General features: G+C 39.9%; 1 protein-coding gene across 9 annotated transcripts in view; it reads right to left on the bottom strand.

Moving 5' to 3' along the window:
- Positions 1-12,943, bottom strand: part of RBM6 (RNA binding motif protein 6) — a 105,849-nt gene that overhangs the window by 49,499 nt on the left and 43,407 nt on the right. For 6 of the 9 annotated variants that reach the window (XM_045496918.1, XM_045496917.1, XM_045496920.1 and 3 more), the window contains one exon: positions 7,244-7,317. The exons of 2 other annotated variants lie outside the window; for them this stretch is intronic. In XM_045496918.1, coding sequence (XP_045352874.1) covers positions 7,244-7,317 — 74 coding nt within the window. Of the gene's footprint in view, positions 1-7,243; positions 7,318-12,943 lie in introns of those variants that run through there. One more of the 9 variants, XM_045496923.1, reaches the window with a different exon arrangement.

The following is a 12,943-nucleotide window of genomic DNA, read 5'->3' as shown; positions in this document are numbered from 1 at the left end:
ACTCACAAACCATGAGATCATGACCTGAGCTAAAGTCTGATACTTAACTAAGCCACCCAGGCATCCCAACTCACTATTCCCTCTTGAGAGCACTTCCCCCTAAGTGGCTGGTAAAACCAATCATCTACTTTCTGTGATAAGCTTCTTCCTCTATTGATTTTCCTATGAAAATAGCATTTATGCAGATTAAACACAAATTTCACGTAGTCACAGAATTTGGAAAAATACACATCATTAGTATACAATGTTAGCATTGCTAATCTCACATTGTGAGATTAAAAATTATTTATCTAGATAAGCTTATCCATGATTATCAGTCATACCATCAATGTTCTCAATAAGAAATACATATTATATAGAATATATATTTATCTCATATGTAAATAAGTTAGAAGGTGGAATCACAGCATCCGAACACTTGGCCTAGGGAGAATGAGACACAAAGACTCTTTGTAACCTTCAGGTTCATCAAGATGGACAAGATGCCTACTAACATTGAATGTTACCTGTAGCCTAAGAGAATTCTGTAATGGGAGAACTAGCAGTAATGCTAGCTAGCCTCAGAAACAAGGCTCCCCACCCATGGGAGTGGTGGTGTGGCCATGGTCCTCTTCCCTCACATACCTGGACACCTGTGCAATCATCCCGCAGATGCTTTCAGTCTATGCATCCTAGCCTCAACCACCATCAGAACTGGTTGCCAAAGATCTAGGTGCCACCCAAAGCAGCAATACCACTTCTCAGGCATCCCTGAGTCCCAAGAGGTGGATAAGTAGCCAAGGAAAAGGAGGACAACCAAGCAGGGTCTAGTGTTATAGAATCACTCTCTTCAGTACCTCTTCTGGTAGTAAGCACGCACCACACGCTGGCCACTATACCAAGCACTTCACACGCAATTAATCTCACAACTGCTCTGAGGTGGGTACTGTGATTATCCCTCCATGTTACAGATGAGACACTAAGATTATGAAGTTACAAATGAACTAGGAAGTGACAAAGCTGGAATTCTAAATCTCTCAGTGCTCCTAACACTATACTCTCTGGAGGTATACAAAATCATAAACCAAAGTTACAATCAAGATCACAAACTGAACTGTGCTTTTGTATAACCCCTGAGCTAGTTATTTAGAATATATTGTTTTTTTTTTCAATAACTGTAATCAAGTTCCAAAGGCCACAAGGCTGAAAATCAGCACTTCGCACAACCCCGTTTTTATAAAAAGTACAAGCATTAACTAAAAATATCAGCTGAAAGAGATGACAAGATCAAAGAACAAAGTTGAAATCTATAGGTACATTCCCAATTTAGAACAAATTATGAACTAAATTACCTCAAGAAATGAACAGAAATTACTACAGAAATGAGCCATGATATATATATTTATGACAAAAATTATTATAAACCTCATCACAGGAGACACACTGAAAGTTCCCCCTTAAAACTGCCAAAAGATTCAGGAAAATTAAACTGAATCCACTTCAAAACACCCTTTACAATTATTGCAGAAAGTCTGAGATATGGCAAAGCCAGGGGCTGGTCATCAGAGCTTAGGGTTTTAAAGCCACAGGCTGGATTTCTAGTGTGGTCTAACTATACTCTATGTCCCTCATATGGTGCCTCTTTGGCTCTTTCTCTTGAGAGAATTTAAGATTTGAAGGCTAATGCAGCAGAAGCTCCTCAAAAGACCTGGAGGCAGTCCCCTGATAATCGGTCCCGGTCAACAGGCTAAATGGGAAGTACTGTTGATGTAAAAATAATTCTCCTGCGCACTGCCACCAAATCCCTTTTTAGCTAGCTACTCCACAAAGCCCAGGCGGACTGAGGCTACTGTAACTTAAGACTTTCTTGTTCCACTCAGATGTGAAGTTGCTGTGATAATAATAAATATACACTCAATATTCACTGTGTGCCAGGCCCAATCTAATCATGCATTAACTCATTTAATTCCTAGAAGTGTGAGAGGACACGGAGACACAGGGACATTAAGCTACTTGTCCAAATCACACAGGAGAAGGTGACGGAGCTGGGATGCAACCCTAGGCAGTCAGTCGGGCCTTCATGTATGTGACTACTAGGATATACTGCCTCATGCCAGCCAAGACTCAATTACTAGATAGGTAATTCTTCTAAATACCCTGACAGCAAGAATCTTCAGTAACTAATGATTTACACTCATTTTAGAATGCATTTTCTTTTCTGTTTCCCACCAATAACCTCTGCTGAGGGCAATCAGGAGAAGGCAATGAAATTGATATTTCTAGGAAAATGGCATGATTCCACCACAAGTTATAAAGCTGAGCTCTGGCTGGGGTGCCACATTCTCTTCAGTGAAGTAGATTTGGGGAGTGGGTTTAGACAACACCACAATCTTGCAGGAATTTATAAGATTATACTTTTTTGTTATTTGGAATGCACACAACTTCAATACCGGAGTATTTCATACAATATTGCTATCGACTTGAATAAAATTCCAACAGATGGTGTTTTCACCCATTTTTTTCCCATCGGCCCCACAGTCTTCCTATCCCCCTAAACAAGCTTTCCCCATTGATCTCATTTTAATCATAAAGACAGATACCATTTAAGATTTGGCTTCCTTCACATTACCTTCAGAAACACCCTGGACATCCTGGTATCTTCTAAAACCCAAATTCTCTTAACTTTGTTGACACAAAAAACAGTATCTCATAAACCTTCACGTATTCTATAGCCTCCATCCACCACCCCCCACCCCCATGCCAGTCTGAAGGAATTTTCATGTTAGGTGATAATGGCATCTTTTCCTTGCATTTTATAAAGTCAGGCTAATTCTGTCATACAGCCATGTCATCTTCAGCTAAAGAAGGCCAATGATGCTACAAAAGTTGAGTAAAAATTCCAGAGAAATGAATTCTTCCAAAGCTATCTTTTATAAGGGCATTTTAGTAAACATTTGGCTGAATGGGAACAGGCAACAAACACCACACCTACTAACTGAAGAAAACGAAATGCTAATTCCTTTAGACCAACTGACAACAGTCTGAAAGAGCTAGTATACTCACAACTGGGTAACTGATGAAAAGGTTCGATATGCTAACACATGCTCTTACACCTTTCCTTAAGTCCCAGTGAAATGGCACACACAGCAAGAGGAGGTAATATTCACCCTCAACCTGCAGGGACTTGGACAACAGAGAAAGCCCAGGGTAAGTGACACTGCTAGAAATAACTTTCCCAGTAGGGGTGGAATAAAAAACCCTGCCTCACAGTGTTTCGGGCTTTCTACATCTTCTAGACAGAGAGAGGTGAAGGTATGAGCTGACAGACCTCTGCTGGAAATTACTTCCCCAGACAGCTGCTGGCTAAATGATGCCCTGAGGAGTCCTCTTGACCACAATGCTCAGTACTGCTGCAGAGTGTCCTACTGTCTGATGCCTCCACGAAGGCGCTGGGAAAGGGCTAGTGGGGCCTTGGTTATCATCCTGCCTTTCTAAGGCACACTTACTCCACAATATTTGACAAAGCAAGCTGGCAGAAGCCTCCTTTACTCCCTTACCCTAGACTTGCAAGTATCAGTCAATGATAAATAAAAGACATTTCACATCAAGAATCAGGATAAAAAGAATTATAAAACAATAAGAAAAACCAAAAAATACCAACGCAAAACATTTGACAGAAACCTCTTCGGAAGCATATACACAGATTCTACTTAGAGGTGCACAGCAGATGGTGACTCAGAATCCGTACCAATTTGATCTAAAGTAAAACCTGGAGGGTAGGAGAATGAATGAATAGACATTCATCTTCCATAAACACTTGGTTTATCCACTCTGAGGACTTCTCTCACATACTTATGTCTCTCATAAGATTTTGTACTGTGTTACTGGGAGTTTGAACCACATCCATTTTCTTAAAGAATATCCACATATAAGAAATAAATTTATTTTCCTAGAATTATGATTGAAAATTACTTGACACAAAGAAGGGAGAGGGAGTAGGAGGAGGAGATGATCATCTAATTTCAAATGCTTATTAGGTACCAGATTCTATGCTAAGTGTTCTGTATACATTATTCACCAAATGTAATGTCACTCAAGAAGCTTCCCTGACTACCCCTTCTAAAATTGCCCCCATCATGCATTCTTAAAAAAAATTTTTTTTTTTTTCAACGTTTATTTATTTTTGGGACAGAGAGAGACAGAGCATGAACGGGGGAGGGGCAGAGAGAGAGGGAGACACAGAATCGGAAACAGGCTCCAGGCTCTGAGCCATCAGCCCAGAGCCCGACGCGGGGCTCGAACTCATGGACCGCGAGATCGTGACCTGGCTGAAGTCGGACGCTTAACCGACTGCGCCACCCAGGCGCCCCTGATCATGCATTCTTTAATACCCTGCTCTGTTATCTTTACAACACTCAGGACTATCATATATTATTTTAAATTTGTCTAGTTGCTTATGCTCTGTCTTCAAACACTAAGACAGGGTTATATAATCTACCTTGTTTACTGCAGCATCTCCAGCGTTGAGAAAAGTGCCTGGCACACAGCAGGCATTTGTGAATGTATGATCTCACTGAGTCCACACCAGAGCCCCATGAGGTACTGGTTACAGAGGGAACTGAGGCTGAGGGAGGTAAAGAAACTTGCCAGAGACAACCCACCTAAGAAGTAACATCTGAATGCAGAACCTATACTCCTCTTTGCTGTGCTATACTATCTAGGTACAAAAAAATCCCCTGGAGATCCGACTCTTAAAAATCTTTCCATCAGGGGCGCCTGGGTAGCTCAGTTCGTAAAGCATCCGACTTTGGCCCAGGTCACGATCTCGTGGTTCATGGGTTTGAGCCCCATGTCGGGCTCTGTGCTGACAGCTCAGGGCCTGGAGCCTGCTTCGGATCCTGTGTCTCCCTCTCTCTCTGCCCCTCCCCCACTCATGCTGTCTGCCTCTCTCTTTCAAAAGTAAATAAACATTAAAAAATTAAAAAAAAAAAATATTTCCACCAAAATGACCTGCATATACCCTGAGTTGTGCTAAAGATCATTAGGAGGATGCTGAGTGGATCATGAAATCTATGCAGTTCAGCGAGAGGATTCTGTTGTGTGGCAGTGCTAAGCAGTATGCCCTCTGTCCCATGACTAGGGGAAGAATAAAAAGCTAAGAAAGGAAGTTGACTGAATAAGGATATGGTGCTACTTTATTAAGGAATAACTCCAGTGAATATTAAAAACGAGATCACACAAAAAATTGGTATTTGAGAGAATACCCTATGGGATCTATGAAAACCAAAATGCCTGTCACCTTTCTTAGTCTGTTACAAGTTCCTGGAAGCTGGAGGCTGTCTCTTATTTGTACTGCTGCACAGAGTACCTCATGATACCATATGCATAAAGATGGCTGTCAAAACATCCTATTTTACCCCAAAAGAATTTTGGCACTCCTCTTCCTTTGTTCTGGTATCTCATTCACTAGGCAAGGGTTGGTCATCAGGGATCTAATCTAGGAGCCCTAAGCATGTTCACAGAATGTGTGGGGAGGCTGGGAGTAGAGATGTCTAAAGGCTGCTCTCCCTCCATACTGCTTGTGTAAATGCACATTTTGCCAGATATGGCTCCAAAAGAAACTCTGCCTCAGGATAAACCCTGTTTTTAAAGAAGGCTGTCTTAATTCTATTTGACATTTCAAGGGGCTAGAAATTTCAGACAGGATTTTTTGTTGGGATAGAGGGAAAAGGCAATTAAGACACAATATTGTTATTTTTTAAGATCAAAGATTAAATAACTCTGATAAAAAGTAACACTCTTCTAGGAAACACATACAGTTGGGAGAATGGTACAAAAGAATAGCATCTGCCACAGCTCCCCCGTTTATGTTTCCACCACTCACAGTATTATTTAACACAGTGGCAAAGGACTTAATGATTAGTCACTGAGAACAAGATGTTCATAAACTAAATGAGTGTTCTCAAATTAGGACAGACAATTAGAATGGACTTGACCATAAGCAGAAAGATTGGGATCTTCATTCTCTCAAAATATCATTAGGTAGCACAGTTTCTAACATATAATTAGCATCTATTAAATGACTGGCTTATTGATGGGCAATGAACAAATCAGTCAACAAGAACTCTGTCAAGGGGATATGGTCCTAATCCGGTCATTTTCTGAGGATCGAACAGTATTTATACTACTAACAATAGGTATGGATACATGAAGTTTCCCCTAATTAGTGCTTGTTCCCAAAGGGTTACAGCATGTCATCTCCATACCCATAAGGGGAGAACTTGGCCAAAGAAGGGAAAAGGTTAAGTGTCATGAGCCATGATGAATGGAACAAAGCTGATGAAAGGCCATCAAGCTATAAGAGAAGAAGAGTTCTCATGCACTACTACTCTTCTCTGGCAGAGCCTTAAGATCTTGGGCATACAGCTGTGATTCACACTGTTAAGTACAGGCAGTGGGTACATAAAAATAAAACAGTATCATTAAGCTTCTTTCTCCCAGACAGAGGAACTAAGACACCACAAAGAAAATAACTTTCCCCAAGGGAACACCATGACAAGAAGGACTCTATCCATTTCATAATTCCTTCCAAAACTATTAAAGATCCAGATTACAGCTCTAGGTGGCAAGCTGCCTACATCTAGATATTTCAAACATAAGGTAAGTCCAGATTCAGATTCACCAGCTCAGTCTATATGCAGCCAAGAACTTGAGTATGAAACTCCAATTTGTAAAGAACCATGATGAATGCAATACACAGGAATAATCTACTCCTCTCTCCTCCCCGATGGCCCTCTTGAGAAAGCAGCACATGCAGGCAGGACCTGAGTGTCACAGGAGTTGCCATCAGTGGTCTTCACCCTAGGTCTGGGTGTAAGTACTGACCTAGAATTCCTGTGCCAGGCAAATCCTTGAGATGACACACAGTCAAGGATTATTCTTTTCATTAGGTTCTCCATATCAGTCACACTCCAAAGGGAGGCACTCCAGACCTGTCATTTTTGCCCATCTACTGTCTTTGGCATCTAGTCCAACTGCAACTAGGCTCCAGTTTTTAAAATACACTTGTGCCCATTACCTCTTCTAAAGAAACCTTCCCAGCCTCTTCTAGAGTTTCTCCTTACAACCATTTTCTAGTTGGAATGTGGTATGCTCCAAATACACATTTCTGGTACCTTTCCAAAGTTCAATCATGTGAAACCCTCCCTCCCCATATAGAAAAAATATATCCTTCCAGCATCATTTGACCGAAGTATAAAGCAACCTGGTTGGCCTCCATGCATCCGATGGCATCTTCCAAGAGTGAAAACTCCACGCAGACATAGCCATAGTCGTAACCTGGGGACAGCATTTAAATACAGACGGGAGTGGTGTTAGTGCCTTGCAAACACAAAAGACACACTTAAATCCCCTGTTTCTGAACCCCTTAATACAAGCCCTCCCAACTAGCCCCTCCCTCCCCTATACTAGGCAAAGCTGCTATTCCAAACAGAAAAAAGTACTGAAAGAAAATCTGGATGTTTCTGGACTTTGAGAGTCATTCCACAGTGGCTTTTTCTATTAACCAAGAAGATCCTTTGCACTCTTTAGCACTGATGGTCTGGTGAAGGTGCCCCAGAATTAGGTAATCCCACAGTTAAGTTCAAGTGGGCACCCAAAACATATTAATCACAGGGTGAATCTTCTGGAAAAACAAAGTCAAGAAGAACAGGGAAGTATCTGGAAAAAAAAAAATGTATCCCAAGAGAGGAAGGAGAAGCAATTATCCCAAAGCTATGCTAATAGTCACCACTTTTCAAGCAGAAACCACCTTCAAAGACAGAAGTGCTGACAGACTGAGGCAACTATTCTGTTTGGATACCACAGGAGGCTTCTGGTTGGCAGGGGACAGACCATTTCAGGTCTCCTCTTTTTTTCTTTGTTTCAACTCAAGTCATAAACCAGCTTAAATCTTTACGAAAGGAAGAAGGTGTAAAAGCATAAATAAATTCAAATAGCTGGGTCCAAAATTGTGCTTGTGCACAAAGATTGGCGGTGGGGTAGGCTGGGGGAGAGACAGCAGTTGTTAGCAATCAGTACATGTTCAAGAACTGTATGAACCATTAGAGTTACAGAATACCCTTCACCTTTCTCCTAAGCAAGTGTCATTTGCAACTCTCATGACCCATGAGACTGGGAGCTCATGGGATTTACAGGCTGCCAAGCTCTAATACTAACCCATCCTATAATTTCCCAGATACTGGCACCACATGACTACAAAACACACTTGGCAATGCAATGCTCCACAAGGGCTTCCATGCTTCCTCCACTGCCTCCCAGGATAAAGACACTCATGTTTAGAAGCAACGCTGTGCAAATGAACAGCAAGAAAAAGATGTGACTTGTTCAGATGAGAAAAAAACTCAGGGAAAGAGAAAGAGAAACAACACAAACCCAGGCCAATTTTGAGCAGTAAGTATATATAATAGGAAACTAAGTATCATTACATTAAGGTATCAAAGACCAAAAAGTAAAAAAATCAAAATCAAAACAGACAAAAATTAGAGCAACAGAAAATGTAACTTAAAAAAAAAAAAGACCAAACTTGGTGACATGGGTTGGATTCTTTGTCACTTGGATTGAATGGCCTGAAATGTTTTATTATGATAAGAGTAAAACTGACTTCAGACTTGTTAAATACTCCAAGTTCATTATGAAATATGACAGTGGTATAGGCTGATTCTTGCTTAGAATTTTAGGAGTTAACCAGGAAGGAAAAAACAAATCTATTAGAAATCTCAGCATCACTTTAGGCTGAGAGAGATTTTCTATTTGATTTCACAGCTTTGACCAACATTAACCCCTGCAACCTCTACCTAAATTTACCAAAAATCAGCCTCCTGTGATTAGTAACTATTTGAAAAAATGAAACTACTCTAAAGAAATGGTATATATATTTACATATGCCCTGTTAACAATGGAAATTGTTTTGTTACTTAATTCCTTTTGAGTGGATTTTCTTGATCAAACTTGGTGAACATCTACAGAAAACACTGGAAATTTTGTAAAGGGCTCTGATTGTTCCTGGGAAACACTGGAGAGTAACAGAAGCAACTAAGGTCCCTTTTATGACCAAATATCTACTGCAAACATTGAAATGCATATCCACAATCAGAAGGGGGTACCCAAGGAATAAGCAGATATACTCTCAAGTGTGGGGATCACCTCTACAAAGCATATCAAAGTTCAGGTGTGTGGAAAGCAACTCTCTCTATAGCTGCCAAAATGGACAACACAGGGAACCAACACCAACTGGGAAAGCCTTGAGCTTCTTTTCTATACTTAAAGAAGTAACTATTGTGGCCCAGAAGGGCACACCACAGAATCTATAGACAGAGAAAGAAAGAAGATTCATGACAACCTTCATACTTTGCTAAAGGACACACAAGACTTTAATACTACACTCACTGGAAAGGGAAAAGATATGTCTGCAAGCAACATTATGAGCATCTTTATACATCAACACTGTAATACTTTATGTTTACAATGTGCTTCAGATTTAATATTAGAACCACAAGCCCAACATTCCATTTCTTTGCCTGAAACTTTAGCTATTATACAGTAACAAAAACTTAAAGTTTAATTATAATGCCTAAAACTTAAAAAAAAAAAAAAGGACCTAATCTTGATCCTAAGCATTTTTTGTGTCTCACAGCTGTATAAGGATTTTTCAGAAACTGCCAAAATGGACAATACTAATACTTACGTAGCACTTGTTGGTGCAAGGCTGCACTCGAAACACTTTACATACACTAATTTAATCCTCACAAGACTACCCTATGAGGTAAGTACTATTAAGTTCATGGGGTTATAGGCATAGGGAAATAGGCAAAGAAATAAGTAATTTGCTTAAAATCACCTCAATTGTAAGTAGCAATATGGGCTCAGAGCCAGGCAGTACAGATTCAAATCGATGCTGTTAACTGCTACACTGAATAGCCTCTCACCTTTTAATAAAATCCAAGAGTGATACAGATAATCTGAATTCTGAATTTTACAGAGCCCAATCACAGAAAGGGTACAGACAGATAAGACCGTGTCTATCGTTAAAAAATACTGAGATCTGGGTGCTTGAGTGGCTCAGTCAGTTAAGCATCTGACTTCAGCTCAAGTCATGATCTCATTTTGTGAGTTCAAGCCCCCTATCAGGCTCCATGCTGTCAGTGTGGAGCCTGCTTGGGATTCTCTCCTTCTCTCCCTCCCTCCCTCCCTCCCTCTCTCTCATTCTCTCTCTCCCTCCCTCCCTCCCTCTCTAAAATAAAATAAAATTTGGGTGCCTGGGTGGCTCAGTCAATTAAGTGTCCAACTCTTGATTTCAGCTCAGGTCATGATCCCTCAGTTTATGAATTCGAGTCCCACATCAGGCTCAGCACTGACAGTGTGGAGCCTGCTTGGGATTCTCTCTGTCTCTCTGTCTCTGTCTCTGTCTCTCTCTCTCGAAAATAAATAAATAAATAAACTTAAAATAACATAAAATGAAATAAAGAAATACTGAAATCAGCATACCAGTTATCCTTACTCTAAAATACCTATAGCAAAACCTTTTGAGTGGGCCTGAGTATGCAAGTTAGAAAGCATTCCCACTCATGGACTGCTATACTGGCTACCAAAAGTCTTCTGCAAAGACAAAAACCTGAAACTCTTGTAATGATGGTTACAAAAATTACAATACAGTTAGACACTTGATATAGGAAACTTAATATAACATATTTTAAAGGCTTCAAAAATGAGGACAATTATATAAAACGTGTATAGGAAAAAGAACCAGAATTAAACACAATGAAGTTGCATCTAACTCCTAGGTTAGACATAAAGTCTGCATATGAGATGAAAACCATGCATTGTCAAAATCATACTCGAACGCCCCAACGTGAAGAACAACATACCATCTCTCAATATAGGTTAAGTCCAACACTGCCAGTTTTTCCTCCAGCGTTGCAACAGATCGCTTTTCTTTTGGTTGACACCAGATGAAGAGGCTGGCTTGCATTTAAGGGCCATAATGTATGAAAAACATATCACTTTAAATAACAGAATCACAGCTAGCACAGTGAATGCTCACACTTAGAGAAACTTGGATACAGAGACCAACTGAAGCCACGACCGAGTCACATCCCACCTCTCATGCTCACTTCATGAGAGGGAAGATGGGGTTGTAGAGAGGGGTTGAGCAAGCACAGGTGAAATTTGAAAATGATGTAATGCAACACAACTGTACATGAACATGATTACAATGGTTGTATTGTTATAGTGGGATAATTGGGGATTTTTTTAAAATTCACAGAAAAAGTTCTAGTAGACCTGTTCCACCACAGACCTAAACATTCTGAAAACAACCAACAAACTTTGCATTCAGAATTGCTAGGAACCATTTGGAATCATTAAGATGATAAACTCAGTGTTAACAGTCCCACAAAAAGATTCTTACCTAAAGCATAAAAAATTCTTTTATTACGTTTTTCTTCTACCACCACATGCTGAAAGAAGCCTGGTGGCCTGATGGGTCTTTGCACTTATTTATAGGACTATTAAAAAGCGTATTTTACTCCATTTTCTATTCCAAATGTGTAGATTTCTAAAAGAAATATGAATGCTCCTTACAGGTTTGGTTTTTTAGTTTAGTTTTGTTTTTTGGGCAGCTGAGGAGGATGAGAACAGGGAAAGAGAAGGAAATTTATAAAGGCAACATTAAAATTTCAATTCTTGGGGCGCCTGGGTGGCTTAGTCGGTTAAGCATCCGACTTCAGCTCAGATCATGATCTCATGGTTTGTGGGTTCGAGCCCTGCATTGGGCTCTGTACTGGCAGCTCAGAGCCTGAAGTCTGCTTCAGATTCTGTGTCTTCCTCTCTCTCAAAAATAAACATTAAAAAAATAACTTTTTAATAAAAAAAATAAATAAAATTTCAATTCTTCTTCATATTCACTAATCATGTGGTTGTCTATTCTCCAAAAAAGTACCTGTGATAAAAACTAACCAGGTGCTTAATAAGTGCTTATTAATAAGGTGCTTAAAAAGTACAGAAAACAAAGCCCTGACAAATAATATACAGTATCTTTTAGTCTCTACTCCTAAAAAAGCTGACTCAGAGACGCTGACAAAGATGGCCTTCAATTGTTCAAGTCAACTGTAATGTCTATACCAAACCACGCTTTTGTAACAATTACACAGCAATATTTATTTAAGCAAATGAGATGAGCAGCCCTACATTCAAACTAGTCTAGAAAAACTCAACTAACATAAACAATTCTGGCTCAATTCCCCATTAGGAAGACTAAGTGACTTTGATAAAGCCCGCAATATACATACCAACTATGAAATGTAAAAAGAATTTTAAAGGATTTTAAAGGACATAGGCAGCAGGGAATCATGATGAACACTGAGTACAACGTATAGAATTGTTGAATCACTACATTCTACACTTGAAACTAAACTATACTGGAATAATAATTAAAAAACAAAAAGAAGACATAGAGGGGCAAAGAGGTTTCTTTATTTTATTGGGTATCTCTGAGGAAAAGAAAACACATTTTTTTTTCTCTAAACAAGGATTATTATTTCTGTGAGAACAAAGCATTATGAATATAAAAAACACCATGACAAATCTTAATAGAGATTCAAGAGGGCTAAAGGTCCTATTTTCGTAATTCCATTTCATTGGGGCTACAGGTTTTTAAAAAAATTTTTTTTTTCAACGTTTATTTATTTTGGGGACAGAGAGAGACAGAGCATGAACGGGGGAGGGGCAGAGAGAGAGGGAGACACAGAATCGGAAACAGGCTCCAGGCTCTGAGCCATCAGCCCAGAGCCCGACGCGGGGCTCGAACTCACGGACCGCGAGATCGTGACCTGGCTGAAGTCGGACGCTTAACCGACTGCGCCACCCAGGCGCCCCGGGGCTACAGGTTTTTAGAAGTAAAATATTA

Source organism: Leopardus geoffroyi, chromosome A2, assembly GCF_018350155.1.
Source record: "Leopardus geoffroyi isolate Oge1 chromosome A2, O.geoffroyi_Oge1_pat1.0, whole genome shotgun sequence".
Lineage (NCBI taxonomy): Eukaryota > Metazoa > Chordata > Mammalia > Carnivora > Felidae > Leopardus > Leopardus geoffroyi.
This window is presented reverse-complemented; position numbering and strand designations above follow the sequence as displayed.